This window comes from Canis aureus, chromosome 24, assembly GCF_053574225.1.
Source record: "Canis aureus isolate CA01 chromosome 24, VMU_Caureus_v.1.0, whole genome shotgun sequence".
Taxonomy (NCBI): Eukaryota; Metazoa; Chordata; class Mammalia; order Carnivora; family Canidae; genus Canis; species Canis aureus.
In genome coordinates this window covers 10,038,030-10,054,494 of record NC_135634.1, presented here as the reverse complement: position 1 = coordinate 10,054,494, position 16,465 = coordinate 10,038,030, and the positions used below count along the sequence as shown (strand labels likewise).

Genomic DNA, 16,465 nt, shown 5'->3' with positions numbered 1-16,465 from the left:
CCAATATGTTAATGGCTCAAATTTGTGTCTTTGGAGCAGATCTTCCTGTCAAATTCCAGAGTCCTACATCTAACTACCTACTCAAGGTCTCCACCTTGAAATCTGGCAGGCACATGCAGATACCACATCATGTGACTTTGGAGATCCCTTAATTACCTATACCCTACCTTCCCACAGCGCTTCTCCTAGACATCATGTTACAGCCTACTGGGTGGCTTGCTTTTCTCCCCATGTGTGAGCTATTTCCCACCTAGGGGCCCCATCACAGTTTTCTTCACCTATACACTTGTTCAGAATCCACTTATGGCTGATATCCTGCCAATCTCCAGCATCCAGCTCAGATATCACTCTTCACAAAATCTTTATCAATCCTCTGAACCAGAATTAATTTTTTCTTCTGGGTTTCCAGAAGATGTACTTTATTTCTATATCTATTTTAGGCATTATCATTCTCTTTTTTCACAGTCCCCTGTATTCATTCACTCAACAAATACTATAGAAGTACTGCTGTGGGGCAGCCCGGGTGGCTCAGAGGTTTAGCACTGCCTTCAGCCCAGGGCCTGATCCTGGAGACCTGGGATCGAGTCTCACGTCAGGCTCCCTGCATGGAGCCTGCTTCTCCCTCTACCTGTGTCTCTGCCTCTCTCTCTCTCTCTCTCTCTCTCTCTCTCATGAATAAATAAATAAAATCTTTAAAAAAAAAAAAAAAGAAAAAGAAGTACTGCTGTGGGCCAAACACTATTTTGGTTACAGGGAACCCTTCAGTGTACAAAATAAGTAAGATTTTCTGCCCTTAAAAAGTATCCATGCAAGTGTGTGTGTGGGTGAACTGACAATAAATAATAAATACTATAAATACACAAATGATATTGTTAGAAGGTGATAAGTGCTATGGACAAAAGTAAAGGTAATGTCAAGGATGTATGTGCATGTATTGATGGGAATGGGGACAGGGGCTGTCAGTTGCAGTATTAATTAAGTAAGGTGATCAAGGGTGGCTTCAGTGAGAAAGTGACATTCAAATGAAGACCCAAAGAAAGCAAGGGAGTGAGCCAAAGAAGCCAAGGGGATACCTGGAAGACAGCAGCCCAGACAATGGAACAGCCAGAGCAAAGGCCTGAAGCTGAACAAACTCCCTTTCCCTGTGCATTCAGGGACTGACTGCAGCCTGTCCATGGTCTTCTGCTATGTGCCCATGACACCATCACTGCCAAGCTTCACAACCTCACTATTTTTTACTGGTCCTAATGCAATGACCTCCTAAGAGGTGAATCTTTTTCCTCTTTTGAGTCTTCATTATGTTAAAGTCTGTGACATAGACCATTTCTCTCTCCCTGACCTCTGCAATAGTGCCCTCTCTGATTCACCTCCTCAAACTGCTCCTTCTCCTCCCTTCTTCCTCTTCACCCTTCTCACAAGCTGAGAGCCCCTCAGGTGCTACCCTTGGCCTTCTCCTTGTACCACCTTCCCTCCTTAGGTATTCTCTTTGCTTTACTGGGTTTGGCCATGATTTAGAATCTACTTCTTGACACTTGCTCTTGAAATGCTAGATCCATCTCCATGTGGATAACCTGTAGGCCTTTCAGACTTGAACTGTCAAAATACAAGTGCACTCCCTTCAAATTCTGCAGTGCTTCCTGTGTGTTCTGTCATGATTTCCGTCTCCATTTCATTGTTTGAACTGAGAACCCTGGAATTCCCTGTGGTCACCTCTCCTCACCTTCCACTTCCAGTCACTGGCCAAGTCTTGTCCCCTTTCTCTTCTCACTTTTATAACCACAGCCTAATGTGAGGACTCAACAGTTTCTTACACATGTTGGTTTATTCTGCAATCTCTCCTCTTTGCAACTTGGCCCACACACTCTGGGAAGATTTGATTATACTCTGCTCAATCTTGAACAAACATGATCATACTTAGCTCCTATCCTCTGGGTCAAGGCCTTTTGGAGGCATTGACGCTTGCCATGTGATCTGAGCTCCCTACAGCTTCCTCAAGGTACAAAAATGATGTACTTTTTCTGGTTTTCATTCAAGATGACATTAAGGCTTTGGCTGGCTCTCTCAAGACATGGCTCATCCCACAGCAGCAGTCTCCATGATGCCCCAAATGAACCTTCTCACAGTAGTGACAGAAGCCCAGCTACCCTTCAGTGCCTTAATATAGTTGATTTGCTTCAGGTCAAGTATGTGCTAAGTAAAAATGACCTGCATTCTTCCCTTAGCGAATAGATAGGTAGTGGGAGCACTACCTATCTATTCACTCTATTTTTGGAAGGTTGATGTCTAGAGGAGAAGAATCTAACATCATAACTAGAGACACATTTTCCACCTACAAAAAGGCACTGGTTGGCACCTTGTGGACAGTTGTCATCAGTATCAATCTCCTGGATCACCTTTCATAACTGGGCATCAATGATTCTCTCCATTTTAAAGGGGGAAAACCACTTTTGTTCTATGCTTTATCCTACTGCATTCCAAACAGAAAAATATATGGAATTGGTAAGATCATTAGGATTAAGAATACCAAGACTTATCAGAAATCAACTCACTTATCACAATACTTTGCAATTTAGAAAAGTTCAAAGAAACGAAATCTGGAACCAATCCAGACACTGAGGGGTACTTCCAATTTTCTGGCTCCCCTGTTCTTTCTAGGGGCATATGTTGAGCTTGCCCTGGGTCTGAGGCCCTGTCCTAAGTACTGTATGAAAGCTGCAGGTTATTAGATATGACAAAATGCTCTCATGAATTTCTCAGCTGTAGCTAGTTGGATAAAACTCCTCTGTCACCCCTAATTCCCAAAGGAGATGAGAGCCTTTGCTTCTTTTATGGAGACTCAGATACACCCACCGATTAGCCAGAGAAAGTTCTGAAGAAGGAAGGAAATTATCAGTCTTAAATTGGCTCCCTTTTCATCTTAATAAGAAATCAAAGATACCCTCTTTGAAAAACTCCATCTTTATAGATTGCTATCACCCATGTCTGTTGCTGTTACTGCAACAATGAAATGCTTCAGATGCCTTGAATTCCAGGAATCTGGTTTCTTGCCAGAGCTGCAGAGTGATATGAATAATTTCTGGGCTCTGATACTCAGGATGGATGTGTTTCTGGGATTTCTTTGGCAGAAATACCACTGGAGTCTATCTCTCTTAGAGAGGTTGGTGATTTCATGCCGCGAGGCAGATTCAGAGTCTCCTTTCAGGGTGAGCAACAGCAGAGCAGAGATCTCCACTCTAGGCAACTCTTCCCATTTTTTTCAACAGTCTTGTAAGAAAAATAGGCTGATATCCAGGAGCAAAGATTGCCGGGGTGGGGTGGTGGGGTGGAAAGATAGGCCGGGGATGCACTCACAGTACGTTTCCCATATTTTAATGTACTTGGAATAACGTAACAAGTGTGAATCTCAGTCCGTAGCTTTGGGTGTGGAAGAAGCATCACTTATTGTATTTCCCAAAACTCGAGTTCAGTTCTATTTTGAATTCCTATCACCCACCATAATAGTGACTTCAGGGGTCTCCCACTGACATGGTGGGGGGCTCATTGGTGGAATGTGCCATCAAGGCCCCTTAGGCCCTGTGGTTGGTTGTCACAAACACCCTGCAGGAGGCTGCACACGACCACTTCTCTCATGGGGAACCACTGTTTGTTTATTATCTGCCTCTGGATTAGATTATAAGCACCATGATGACAAGAATTTTATCTATGATATCCCATTGGCCTAGATCAGTGCTGGGCATGTGGCATATATTTAATATATATTTATATTTGAAGAATGAAGGAATAATGGGTTTGGAGGAGTACCTAGACTATAACAGACACTATCCTCGACACCAACATTTATTCAACTGGAAGACAAAGCCCAGAGTGGGTGAGGTGATCCCTGAGTTTGGCTGAGGCTCAGAAATCAAAGAGGCCACACATAGTGGGAACACTGGGATTGAGAAGCCCTGTGACCTCCAGGGCAGGCTGTGGTATTGGCTGAGGCTGGTCACAGCATGGGCTTGCAGGCCCAGTAGCCAAGGGTGAATGAGGGCCACCCGCAGGAATCCGGATGAAGGCCAGACACAAGCATTCAGCTAGCACAGACTGTCTTCCAGTCCACACTCACAATGATGAATGTGGAAGTGGATCACAGAGAACTTTATAAAGGATGCCTTTTTTTTTTTTAAAGATTTTATTTATTTATTCATGAGAGACACACAGAGAGAGAGAAAGAGGCAGAGACACAGGCAGAGGCAGAAGCAGGCTCCATCCAGGGAGCCTGATGTGGGATTCGATCCTGGGACTCCAGGATCCCACCCTGGGCCAAAGGCAGGCACTAAACCGCTGAGCCACCCAGGGATCCCTAAAGGATGTCTTTAAAAAAAAAAAAAAAAAAAGATTTTATTTATTTATTTGAGAGAGGGATGGAGATCGTGAAAGAGAACATGAGCAGGGAGGAGAGGGAGAAACAGGCTCCCTGCTCACCAGGGAGCCTGACATGGGGCTCAATCCTTGATCCCTGGGATTATGACCTGAGCCAAAGGCAGACACTTAACCAACTGAGCTACCTAGGTGCCCCTAAAGGATGCTTTCTAAGTAAGTACTTCCACAGATAGATGCAGGGCACTGTTTGGGGTGCCAGGACAGTGGAAGAAGCAGGTGAAAGCTATGATCTCAGGGAACTTCCATCCTCGTGGAAGAGACAGGCAGTATGCAAAATCAGTGGGTAGCATGAACCCTTATCTCAGGCAACTCTTCTAAAAAGGGAAGGAGAAAACTGGGGTGATAATTAGAGGGGCAAAGCAATCAAGACAATTTAAAAAAATTTTCCCCAATGACAGAAATAAGAGCATGTTTGTGTGCCAAAGGAAATGATCCAGAATATTGATAAAGCAGGGGATCTGGTGGGATCTGGTGGAGGGCCTCTTTAGAGAGTTTCCATTTTCTCAGTGACTTAGAAAGCAAGATCTGAGACTGGAAATTGGGAGATGTTGGAGATTTTCAGACAAAGGAGGAAGTGGAAATGGTCTTGGAGAGTGTGAGATGAGGGATGGCTGCCAGGAAGCACTAAAAACATATTTGTGGTTTGTGGTCATGAAGTTGAAGTCAGACCACTCAGCACAGTTGTATGGTTTGTCTCCAGCCACATTTTCATGCATGGGGTGGGTGGAAAATCCAAATGAATCAGGGGTGTGCTTGTGCCAAGAAAGAACAAAAGAGAAAGTGGAGAGAACACATGAGGAAGTGGTTGTAACTGACCATGGAATCTAAGCCACATATGAAGGAAAATGAGGCACAAAAGGGTTATGGCCAGTGAAAATGTGTTTGGATCAACAGATCGAAGTCCTAGAGTTAAATCTGTAGTACAATGTAAAATAAGCGGGAAGGACTGGAGGTAGAATGTTTGAGATTGAGATTCTGGAGGGTGTCAATTATTACTAATGACAAAATCAAGGGTGTGACCATAGCAATGAGTGGCTGCAGTATGGTAGAGGATAAAACCACTGTAAGGGAACGAGAACCCGGTAGACTGGATGGATTATTTATGATTGATATTAAATCCCAAGAATTATGAAAAGCGTAGTGTTGGAAATAATGCCAATTCGCAAGAAGCTAAATTCTATGTTTTAAATCATATATATATATATGATTTATATATATATATAAGAGGTAGAGAGAAATTTTTTTGGTCCAAACAGGTCTTTTTTTTAGATTTATTTATTTATTTATTTTACAGAGAAAGAAAAAGCGAGCATGTGTGTGCACACAAGTGCGAACAAGGAGAGGGGCAGAGGAAGACAGAGAGAGAGTCTTCAGTAGACTCCACACTGAGTGTGAGCCTGACACAGGGCTTGACCTCACAACCCTGAAATCATGACCTGAGCCAAAAGCAAGAATGGCATGCATAACCAACTGTGCCACCCCCGTGCCCCAAAACATGTCTTTTTGATAGCAGAGAGCCTCAGATCTTCGTCTTCGTGACGGACGTATGTGACTTTTTTTTTCTTTTTGCAATTTACTTAACTGCCAACTGTTCTCAGCCAGTATTTCCAACATTGTATGTGGACTGAACTGGTCTTTGCTAGGAAAAGGTATGTGAAGTCTTTGCAGCTAAATATGGCTGCAGAATAAGAATACCTTGGCCATAGGGAACTTGACTCCTTACTATCTTTCTCATTTCTTCTCTAAGAAAGAAATTGGTTCATAATTGAATATTCCAAGAAATAACCTTAACAAGAAGTGTTAAGATAGAGAGGATAACCTTTCTAAAAACCTGAAAGGAAGCCCAAATAAATAGGAGGCAGCTATGTTCCTGGATGAGAAAATTCAGTATTGTGAAGATGTCACCTCTCCCCAAATTAAATGTCAAATTCAAGGGAATTCCAATCAAAATCTCTGTGAGATTGTTTTGGAGATCAACAGGTTGATTCTAAAGTTCATCTCTAAGAGTAAATATGTGAAAATGTCCAAGAAATGTTGAGAAGGGAGAATGAGGAGGTACTTGAGCTACCAGATATCAAAGCACACTATTAAGTTATACTAAATGCAAGAGATAATATACTGATGTGAAGAAGAGACTGATGGATTGATGAGAGACTTATGTGTATGTGGCAAATAGTATTTGATAAAGCAAGCATTTCAAATTAGTGGGAGAATAGTCTAACAAATAACTGTTGGCTATTTATTGAGGGGAAAAAAACTAAGTCCTTATATCACAATATACATAAAAATAAATTTCAGATAAAGATCTAAGAAAATATAAGAGAACATCTTAACAATAATTAGGGTAAAAAAAAAGTCTATTGCAGGGTGCCTGGCTGACTTAGTAGGAAGAGCATGCAACCCTTGATCTTAGGGTCATGAGTTTCAGCCCCATGTTGGGTAGAGAGATTCCTTAAAAATAAAATCTTAAAAAAAAGTCTTTTACATAAGCAGGACTCAAGAGATAGAAGCCAAGAAAATATTAACAAACCGGTTTGACATCAAAACTCGAAGAACATTTCTTTTACTAAAGATTAAAGTATGAAAACTTCAGGAGATACAAAAATACACTTATTGCTGTTTATATTTCTAAAACCACATTGTCTAAAAGAGGATTTGGAAACATTTACAGCAATGAACAAACAACAGAATAAAAGATAATATGCATGCACATACATGAATGGGGTGAAGACAAAAATCATATATAGAAAGATAAAGTCAGGGAGCAAAATATATTCTATAATACCTAAATAATTTTTAGAAATGAACAGCATATTTCTATTTGTTTTCTTTTTAGGATTTTATTTATTTATTTATTCATGAGAGACACAGAGAGAGAGAGAGAGACAGAGAGAGACAGAGAGGCAGAGACCCAGGCAGAGGGAGAAGTATGCTCCATGCAGGGAGCCCGACACGGGACTCGATCCCAGGTCTCCAGGATCACACCCTGGGCCGAAGGCAGAGCTAAACCACTGAGCTACACAGGCTGCCCAGCATATTTCTATTTGAACTTCCTAGAAGCCACATAAAAGAGGGAAACAACATCCACTGGCAGCTTCCTGGTGTCTATAAGATAACAGTTAAAGTGTTTAAGAGATACACAGATTTCTGTACAGATACAAAAAAGAAATGTCTCTAGTAGGCCCCTCTTGTCTTTGGAAATAAATGAACAATAAATAAACCTAATATAAACTGACAAATTATTTGCCAAATTTAATGTGGCCACATAATGTCAAACAAGCCTTGCAGATGTAATGTTGATGCTTCCCAGATATTGGTGGGTGTCCATCTCCTGCACCCACAACCACATCACTGGTTTTGACAAGAAATCCAACTGCACCAAACATTGTTGGTGATTTTTGCAGACAAAACTGAAGATTCCAGGGATGGCAAGCAAAGGTCCCACACTCAAGGTCTTGCTACTTTGTTGCCCATTCTCCTCATCATCTCCTCCTGCTCAGCCTCTTCATCCCTCCTCCCTGCCTCCCCTACCCCTCCTGCCAACACCACCCAGGCTCACCAGCCCAGTGTTGCCCAAACCCTTGGAACCCGCCATTTACTCAAATCTGGGAGTTGCTGCATTTCTCCATAAAAATCTGGCTTCTCTGTAAAAGGAATGTCCTCACTCTCCTTCGTATACACTTGGATTGGGGAGCCAATCATCCCTCCATACTTTCTCCTACTCCCACGTGACTGGAGGGATCCCTGCCACTCCTTCCAGGCTGGCTGACATGGTCTAGAGTCAGCTCTACAGAGCAGTACCTCCTTACAGTTATCTCTCAGCTCTGGCACTGGCTTTAAAATAAGCTTCTTATTTTAATTACAAAGCTGCACAGTGGAAGTAGACAAATGAAGTGAATCTGAAATCACTTCTGATCTGGGCGAAGTAAACAAGTGCCTGTTTCTAAGACCAGTCTGCAAATAGAACCAGGGCGTGACATAAAGGACTTTTGTCAGATCTCCTCCCCGCCCCTCCCCCCCAGCTTGTTCCTGATGTCTGAAGAGCCTTTCTCTTTACATTCTTTGCTGTAGGTACTAGGATCCTGACAAGTGCTTGATTCTCTACGGGGATGATCAGATAGGGGGTGGGGGTAGGGGTGGGGGGTGGAAGGAGAGCAGTAGGCACTTATTCAGGGGCCAGAAGACCATCTGCCATTCTTTCAGGGAGAAGCAAGGGGGGGGGGGGAGGGAGGAGGGTGGGAGCATCTGTGTCTTAAAGAAGAGATGAAATGAAGATGGAAAGCAACATTATGTCAAATAAATAAAATACGAAGAGGTAACAGGTATGAAGCGCTGGTTCACAAGCCTGGTGTCTTGCTCTTGCTTAGTGCTTTCCATTCGATCCGTTCAATTCAATCACAAGGTGACGTTATGATTGCCATTTGTGACAATGGGGAAACTGAGGCACAGAGCAGTCACGCCTCATTTTTGAGCGTACCCGAGACTGGGAGGTGACAGACTGGGGTTTGAACGCAGTTTGATCCAAGTCTGTGCAGTAACCATTGTGCTTTCTGACTTTGAAGCAAAACAGAAAGGCTGTTCCATCCAGGTCAATGTGAAGACACAGGGCTGGACGGAAAAAATCACTCTGAAGGCAGTGACATCGGAGCACCCCGGGGGAGGGGGCTGGTGATAGCACAGCCCATTTGTCTCCCATTAGGCAGGGGAGGCGCTTGCAAACCCAGGCCAGAAGGGAGGGTCCCCGCCTCTGTTGTTTCCCAGTTACAAATAAGGTTTAGATGCAGATTCCGGAGGGGGAAGACACAGGGTGCTGTAAACACAACGAAAGTTGAATGGTCTGGTATCCTAGGATCTTTCTGAAAAAAAGAATTAGCACCGGGCAAAGACAGACCACCAGGGGGGCACTAGCTCCGGAATGGAAGAGAGGACGCCGGAGAGAGGAGGGAAGAGGGAAGACGGACCGTTGCAGACGCTGGAATCCAACAGGTCCCAACGTCTAATTTTGCTCGGGTGTGGCCTTGCTCTCTCCTTCCCCTAAAGCCTTTTAATTTTTTTTTTATTATTATTTACGATAGTCACACAGAGAGAGAGAGGCAGGGGGAGAAGCAGGCTCCATGCACCGGGAGCCCGACGTGGGATTCGATCCCGGGTCTCCAGGATCGCGCCCTGGGCCAAAGGCAGGCGCCAAACCGCTGCGCCACCCAGGGACCCCCTCCCCTAAAGCCTTTTAATGCAGATTAATAAAACAAGAGACAAAACGAGGAGCCGGAGAGCAGATGGGCGCTCGCGCCGAGACCTAGGCCCCCGGCGGGCGCGGGGACTGGTCTGCGCACTTCCCGGCTGGGGGGCGCCGTCCACACCCGCCGGGAGGTCAACCGCGTCCTGGATTTACGCTGCGCGGCTTCCGGGCCCGGGACTCCTCCCAGGGACTCTGGCCCCGGGACGGGAGGGACGGGAGGGGGAAGCATCGCCCCCGCCCCCGCCCCCGCCGCCGCGGGTCAGCAGTGCTCCGGGCGCCCGGTCAATGGGTCCCCGCGGCTCCGCCCGCCTCCTTGCTGCAGTCCTGGGTGCGGTCCCGCCAAAGCCGGGGAGGCGAAGCCGAGGCCGACCCGGGGCACACACGTTCATTATGATGCAGGTTCATTGGTAAAAATGCAAATGATTCACCTCATTTCATCCTCTGGCAGACTGTGCTGGGAGCAGTACTGGCTGCTCCCTACACCTGTCATCGCCGCAGCGCTGCTCACTTTGTGTGAAAGGCCTGCCACGCTTCAGGTGTATATATAGCAACCAACCCGCGTGGAAGCCCGCCTGCTGGAAACTCGATCGTGCACTGCCCCCTCGTGGACTACATGCGAATGAGCCAATGGCCTGGGTTCTTTTTGATTCAGCTTCTAAGCAAATCAGAGTCGCATTTTATGTTAGGAAGAGCGCCGGAGCCTGTTGCTTTAGTCATTGTTGCTGGTGGCTGTAGTTCTTAATTAACAGCACTTTAATAAGATAAAATGTCAATCGTGGGGGACTCTTTGTGGAGCTATATTTGGATGTGAAAAAAGCCACGACATTTTCAAAGTTGTTTGAGTCCTCATTTGAGGTTTGTTTTTAAAGATCAAAATTTCTCTAGGCTAGAAAAAGGCTTAACATGAATGTAGCATCAAAGAGTTTATGTTGTCATCTAGCAAAGCCATCCGTTGTGCCTGAGAGAGAAGTAAGTTTATTATAAGGCAGACCCGATGGCTCTGCCTGTCTGGTCACCTAATCATCCTCAGGAGGTTTCAAGGTCTTTGCAATTTGCATGCTTCTTGAAGGTCATGTATTGAAGACTGAGAATTGAGGACCCAGTCACAAGCAGCATAGGGGAAGCTACATTTGCAATACGTTGACAAAAGGAACGGGAGCTTGGCTCACCAACGTCACAGCACAGGTTCTCTTGATGAGTAGTCATCCTTGGACTTCTTTAGATTATTGCATCTAGCTCAGGATCATGTGCTTAAAGATCATTTGATAATTTTCATCAGTGTTACATTCAGCAGACTGAGAAATCTGTTTCTTAAAATTATTAATCTATTTTTATACCCTTTCTGAGCTATTTTCTCATTGCAAAGCCTTGACAGACTTGTAATTATCTCAGACTTCAGTGACTTCATTGCTCTGACCTTCAGGCATATCTACTCCTAGAATATTCTAGGTGTTAGAATAACTCCCTTTCCATAGCCTAGACTCTTGTCATAAAGACCTCCATTGATATAGTCTAGGGCAACCACAACTGAAGGCATCCCTTGTGTGTGGATTAGCTTCTCACTTATACATCTAGAGTGATACCGTCCTTGGGAGAACTGAAAAAATCATCCCACAGATCATTTTCTGTGCTTTGTGGTACGGACGAGGAAGTCTGGCTCAGCTGGTTACAAAAGAAGTGGAGTCTGGGCGAGACCCACAGAGGGCTATAATGCTATGTCCCCTTCGGACAGCCCTGTTCATCTGATGTGTTTATTTCAAGCTGACAGTAGGGTAGAGGAAATATCCAGGAGAGAAAAAATGGTGGTGAGAAAGCCTTCGTGGATCAGCATAGAGCAGAACTCAAATTTTTCCACCCTGTGTAGCTCAGAAACAGCAGGAAATGAAGTGCTTCAGAGTTTTTCCTAAGCAGACAGTAGTTTTCCTCAATCACAGGAAGTGCTGTTGGTGAATCACCAGGTTAAACTTTTCCTCCTGAGTCAGAAGTTAAGCCGAAGCTGCCGTGCAGGGTGGAGGCCCAGAGGGGTGGGGGTGGAGCTGAGGGTGGGGGGACTTGTTTACTAAGTGGTCCGAACTTCCAGCCATGAGACTCAGTAGCCTGCTAAAGAATGCAGTGAAACTCTCACGGTGGAAACTTTCAATACAATAATAAAAATTAAATAGGCTTGGGGGATAACTTGCCAGAGAGAAATAGGTCAGTGGAGCTGCCTTCCTATAAGTCCCCATTACAGCCCAATGGGAAGTCCCATGACTGCCTATTTTATTAAAGTTGGGCAGGCTGCCCATCGAGTGGCTCCACTTTACCTGACCTACTTTGCATTGGTCCATCAACATGTATCCCAGCCCCAGAAGCCCCAGAATGGAGTGATCATCTGGTCTACCCCTCTGCCCCCCACCCCAAGCCAATATCTCTGAGATAGCATCTCTAAAGAGGTGCTCGAGTTGGGACTGAATGAAGTGTCAGAGGCAAAGAGAAAGGGCAGGAGAGTGGGGTCGTGGGTAAAAGCTAAGAATAGCTTCTTTCATCTGCCTTGGGGATTTTACAACCTAACTAGAAGAATCAAGGCAGAACGCGTGTGGAATGATTTAAAAGTGCACATAAAGGAAAACACGTAGGACACAACCAATATTTCTGCTTTCTGAGCTTAGCTACTTTGTCCTATTCAAATCGACGGGCTGCGTGTCCCCGGGTAGGCCAGCGAAGCGATCCAGCAGGCGGACGTGCACAGAGACAGCCCCTGTTCCGAGCTGGCCGTCCTTCAGCGGAGGAGCTGGCTTTCTCGAGGCTTCCCGCACGCCTTGCTGCTGCATCCTCCCCGGCTGGTCTCTGGCCAAGCCGCCTCACGGGCATAACTATGTTTTATGTAAGGGGTTCGGAGCTGCTGGGGCTGTGGCTGTGGCCGCGGGCGGCTGATGCAGGGGCTAGAACCTGGCCTTTCCCGTTTCAGTCTAGACAGATGCATGATTGAATAAAGGATTCATCCAAGCCCTGTGTCACATTGGCCATCTGGAAAGTAGCCAACCACTCATTTAGCAAATTGCTCTGTTTAAATGCAGCTGCTGTGTCTCTCAGCGTTTATACTACCAAGACAGATCGCATGATTCCTCTTCCTTCATTTATCTAAGCCGTTCCTCTCAATCTGCCAGGAACTTAAAAAGGCTGTTAATGCATGACAAGGCACTTGACCCGCGTGATTTCCAAACCGAGGAGGAGCATCCGTCTTGTGCCGGGTCGTCCTTCCCTCAAAAGCAAGGGCACCTTGCCTGTGCTCCCTGTCTTAATGAAAGCTGCCTTTATTAAGAATCCCATTAAGCTCCCCAGCGCCCGGCTATCCAACACTGTAAATATCACCCTTTAGAAATGCATCCAGAGGCCCCGCGCAGGCAGCTGGCCCGGTCTCGCGTGCTTGCCACTACAGTCGGGAGGTGACCTCAGACCTCAGCCCTCTGGACAAAGGGTGATGTTTGGCCGCCTGGTGCCTCTCTCCATTTGGAAAGATGGATTACAGTCGTTAGCAGATAATGTCAACAAAGCCTCTGAGATGATTTGATAAGACTTGGAAGCAAAATGATTTCAGACTAGCAATGAGCTCTCGTGGTTTTTTTGTTTTTACCTTGGTTTCCTTTCTTTCTAAAGGAAATGGTAAAGAAAATAAAAAAGGCACTCCCAGGGCGAAGCAGTTTATTGTCAGGATGTCACAGTCACTGGTCACTGGTACTGATTATGATCTGTTATTTATCGGGCAAATAATCCTGATATGACCACTGGTTTCATGAACTGCTTAACTTAATTGGGGTCACGGTATCATTGAAGTCTGGAAGCTGGAAGCCGGAATAAGTGTTAATTAAATTAAATATTATCTGATGAGCCTTAGCTAGGCCCAATGGAAGAGAAACTGAATAGTACAATAAATGACCTTTGCCATTAAATCCTTTGGGGGAAAAAATGAAACCAACACAGGAGTATTTAGCACAGTGCATGTGTGAAGCATACATGCTTGGAATCATAGCAGGTGCAGGGAAGTCGCCAAGAGGAACAAGGTACCAGCAAGAGAAGGGATGCCTGAGAGGAAAGAGCTGCTTAGCAGCTGAACATCCAGGGAACTCAAGGAAGATGAGAGCCCAGAAAAGTTCCATTCGATGTATTAGAAATGGAACCAGTGATGAGAAAAATGTCATCATAGGAACAGGGAGCAGATTTCAGGGCTCTAAGGAGGGAGTGCAGTGTGAGAAAACTAGGGGAAATGTGAAGAGAGGGAAACAGTATACGGTGGTCTCTTGAAATAAAATGAGGTTCTAAATGGCACTATAATCGAAAGTGACAGAACCCAAGGATGAGAATGTAATTCCCATTAATAGATTATGCACTGGGAAAGTATTATGTAAGACACATGCTACAGAATTTTTGGTGTATGTCATACTAAGGTTAAAAAAATAGCACAGTGAGAGTCCAGAGATTTCTAGAGATTTGTATCAAGACAGAGTAAAACAATGACATTACAGACCATGCACTCCACATTGCTGATTCACCTGAGCTCAGAAACCACATGAAATTTAGCAAGTCCAGCATCCATGCCACTTAGGACTTCTGGTACTCTGGGTACATCATTCAAACTCCCTCTGCCTCAGGCTGCATAAGAGAGAATCCTTATAATAATCCTTCCTACAGGATTATTGGGAAGATTTAATGAGACAACGCATACAAAGCGGTTAGTGCGGGGCCTGCTACTTGTTCATGGAGGTATTCTTTAGCCACGCTGATACCAGAAAATACGATAGCAAGCTCCCGTGGACAAACTGGCAGCAGTTAGTTCATACAAGAGAGGGCAAGTTTTGCTACTATACACACCTGCTATAATACCAATGTTTTCCTCTGGCCCTAGCGCTGTTCCAAGTGCAGGTCACTATGAAAAATGTCCTGGAGTGATCAAGGTCCTCTGTGCACACAGTCACACGCGACAGGGAGCTCCCCCTGTGACCTAGGGCTGGGCATTTGGACAGTGCAGTCTGGCCAAACTCATGTCCCATTCAAGGTTATGGCAGTTCCACTTGCTAAATATGAAAGCCCATCTGCTCAGGGAGAAACAGAGAAGCCTGAATTATCTATTCCCTTTTAACTGGGAAAACATTGCTTATTGATTCTGCCAAGAGAGCACAAGCTATTTATTAGAGCATGGGAAATAAATGGAATATGTTGGCTCTTTACTTCAGAAGGGAATTTATTTTTCTTTTCTTTTTTAAACTGTGTTGCCCCTGTCTTTGGCTTCTGTAGGTGAACTGTTAAGGTAAATATTGAAGTTTAAATTTAATTTCAAAAAAAGGGGAATAATACATTTTTAAGCAAGGACATAGCCTCTTTATGTACCTATTGCCATGGGGTAAGATAATAAACTGAGAAAATGTTCTGAAGATTAGCTTGGGGCTTGGATTAGCTTTTTCTTCTCCTTTCTTAGATTTTCTTCACTATGCCACCCCCTGATATACTTATTTCCCTGCTCCAACACTCCCCTTTTGTGGCTACAATACCACTATGGACCTCCAAAGTTGGTACATTTATTCATTCACTCAAGAAATGTTCTCTGAGGGTGCATCCAGTCATTCTGCTTGGTTCCAGGTTGAGAGCAGTGAAACCCAAAACTAGCCACAGACAAAGCCAGGATGAACATTTCAACTAAACATAAGATGTTCAGAGGATCAGATGAAACGTAGTCTGCATTGTGTAGGCAAGCTGCTGCAACAAAAAGCACCCCCCGCCCCCCGCCAAATTTGGTGGCTTCTCACAGTAGACATTTATTTCCTGCTCACGTAACAGTTCACTGCATGCATTTGGTGTGTGGCCTCCATGTGGTGATTCAAGGACCCAGGCTCCCCTAGGGTGTTGAACCCTCTGCATCCAGGCAGCAAGTTAAGGAAGACGACTGAGTGAGGGGTCATACAGGAGGACTTGGGGATCACACCTGGAAGTACTGTGGATCACTTCTGCCCATTTTCCAGAAGTCAGTCACCTTATGTGGTCACCTTAATTAAGTCACCTTAATTATGGTCACCTTAATTGCAGTGGGTGCTGGGACGGGTAAACAGTCACCAAGAGGGCAATGCCTCATGGTGAATGACTAGTCAGTCTTTGTCAAGAAACCTGAAACTATGGTACCAAAAGCCCAACACACCATATGTCTCCTATGATATGTCTGCTGGTGGCATGGACACCCCCCCCCACTACCTCCTACCCCACCCGTCCCAGGATATTCTCTCTTGCTGTCTCCTCTCCCTTTTGCTCCTTCTTTCCATTCCTCTTTGCCTTGCCCAGCTTGCCAAATCCATCTCCTTGCAGGCTCTAAGGTGGGCCATCTCATAATCTTGCCTTCCCCACGTCTTGGCTTACAGGTTGCACATTTGGAGTATGCCCTTCCCTCTGTCCTGGCTTTTCAAATTCCTCTCCCACCCTCAGTGCTCGGATGGATTCCAGTGTCTTCCAGAGTTTGGCTGATCACCGATCACCATGCATAGCCCTCCATCTATAATGCTCACTGTCTGCAGCACCCCTAGGGCTTTCTCACTCACCACCAGGTCGGGAGGCTTTAGAGCAATGCCTCATCTTTCAGTAAAATGGATGCTGTTAGAGAGGATGGCACCTGTCATCCAGACCTGATAGCTGGGGGAAGGAGACTGAAGTCATAGGAGATGCTGGCCCACAGCTCTGGTCCCTGTCTGGGTGTTCCCTGCAGCATGGGCTGTCTCCAGAGCCTTACCTCTGCTCCTGTGTCCCCACACAGAACCTGAAGATGACAATAGCTGCCCCACC

General features: G+C 45.3%; 1 protein-coding gene across 4 annotated transcripts in view; it reads left to right on the top strand.

The window, feature by feature from the left end:
- LOC144295746 (cilia- and flagella-associated protein 337-like) overlaps positions 1-7,658 on the top strand; it is a 38,135-nt gene extending 30,477 nt beyond the window's left edge. For all 4 annotated transcript variants that reach the window (XM_077868194.1, XM_077868195.1, XM_077868197.1 and 1 more), the window contains one exon: positions 5,720-7,658. In XM_077868194.1, the coding sequence (XP_077724320.1) occupies position 5,720 (1 nt within the window). In that variant the 3' untranslated portion in view covers positions 5,721-7,658. The remainder of the gene's footprint in view (positions 1-5,719) is intronic.
- The last annotated feature ends 8,807 nt before the right edge of the window (positions 7,659-16,465 follow it).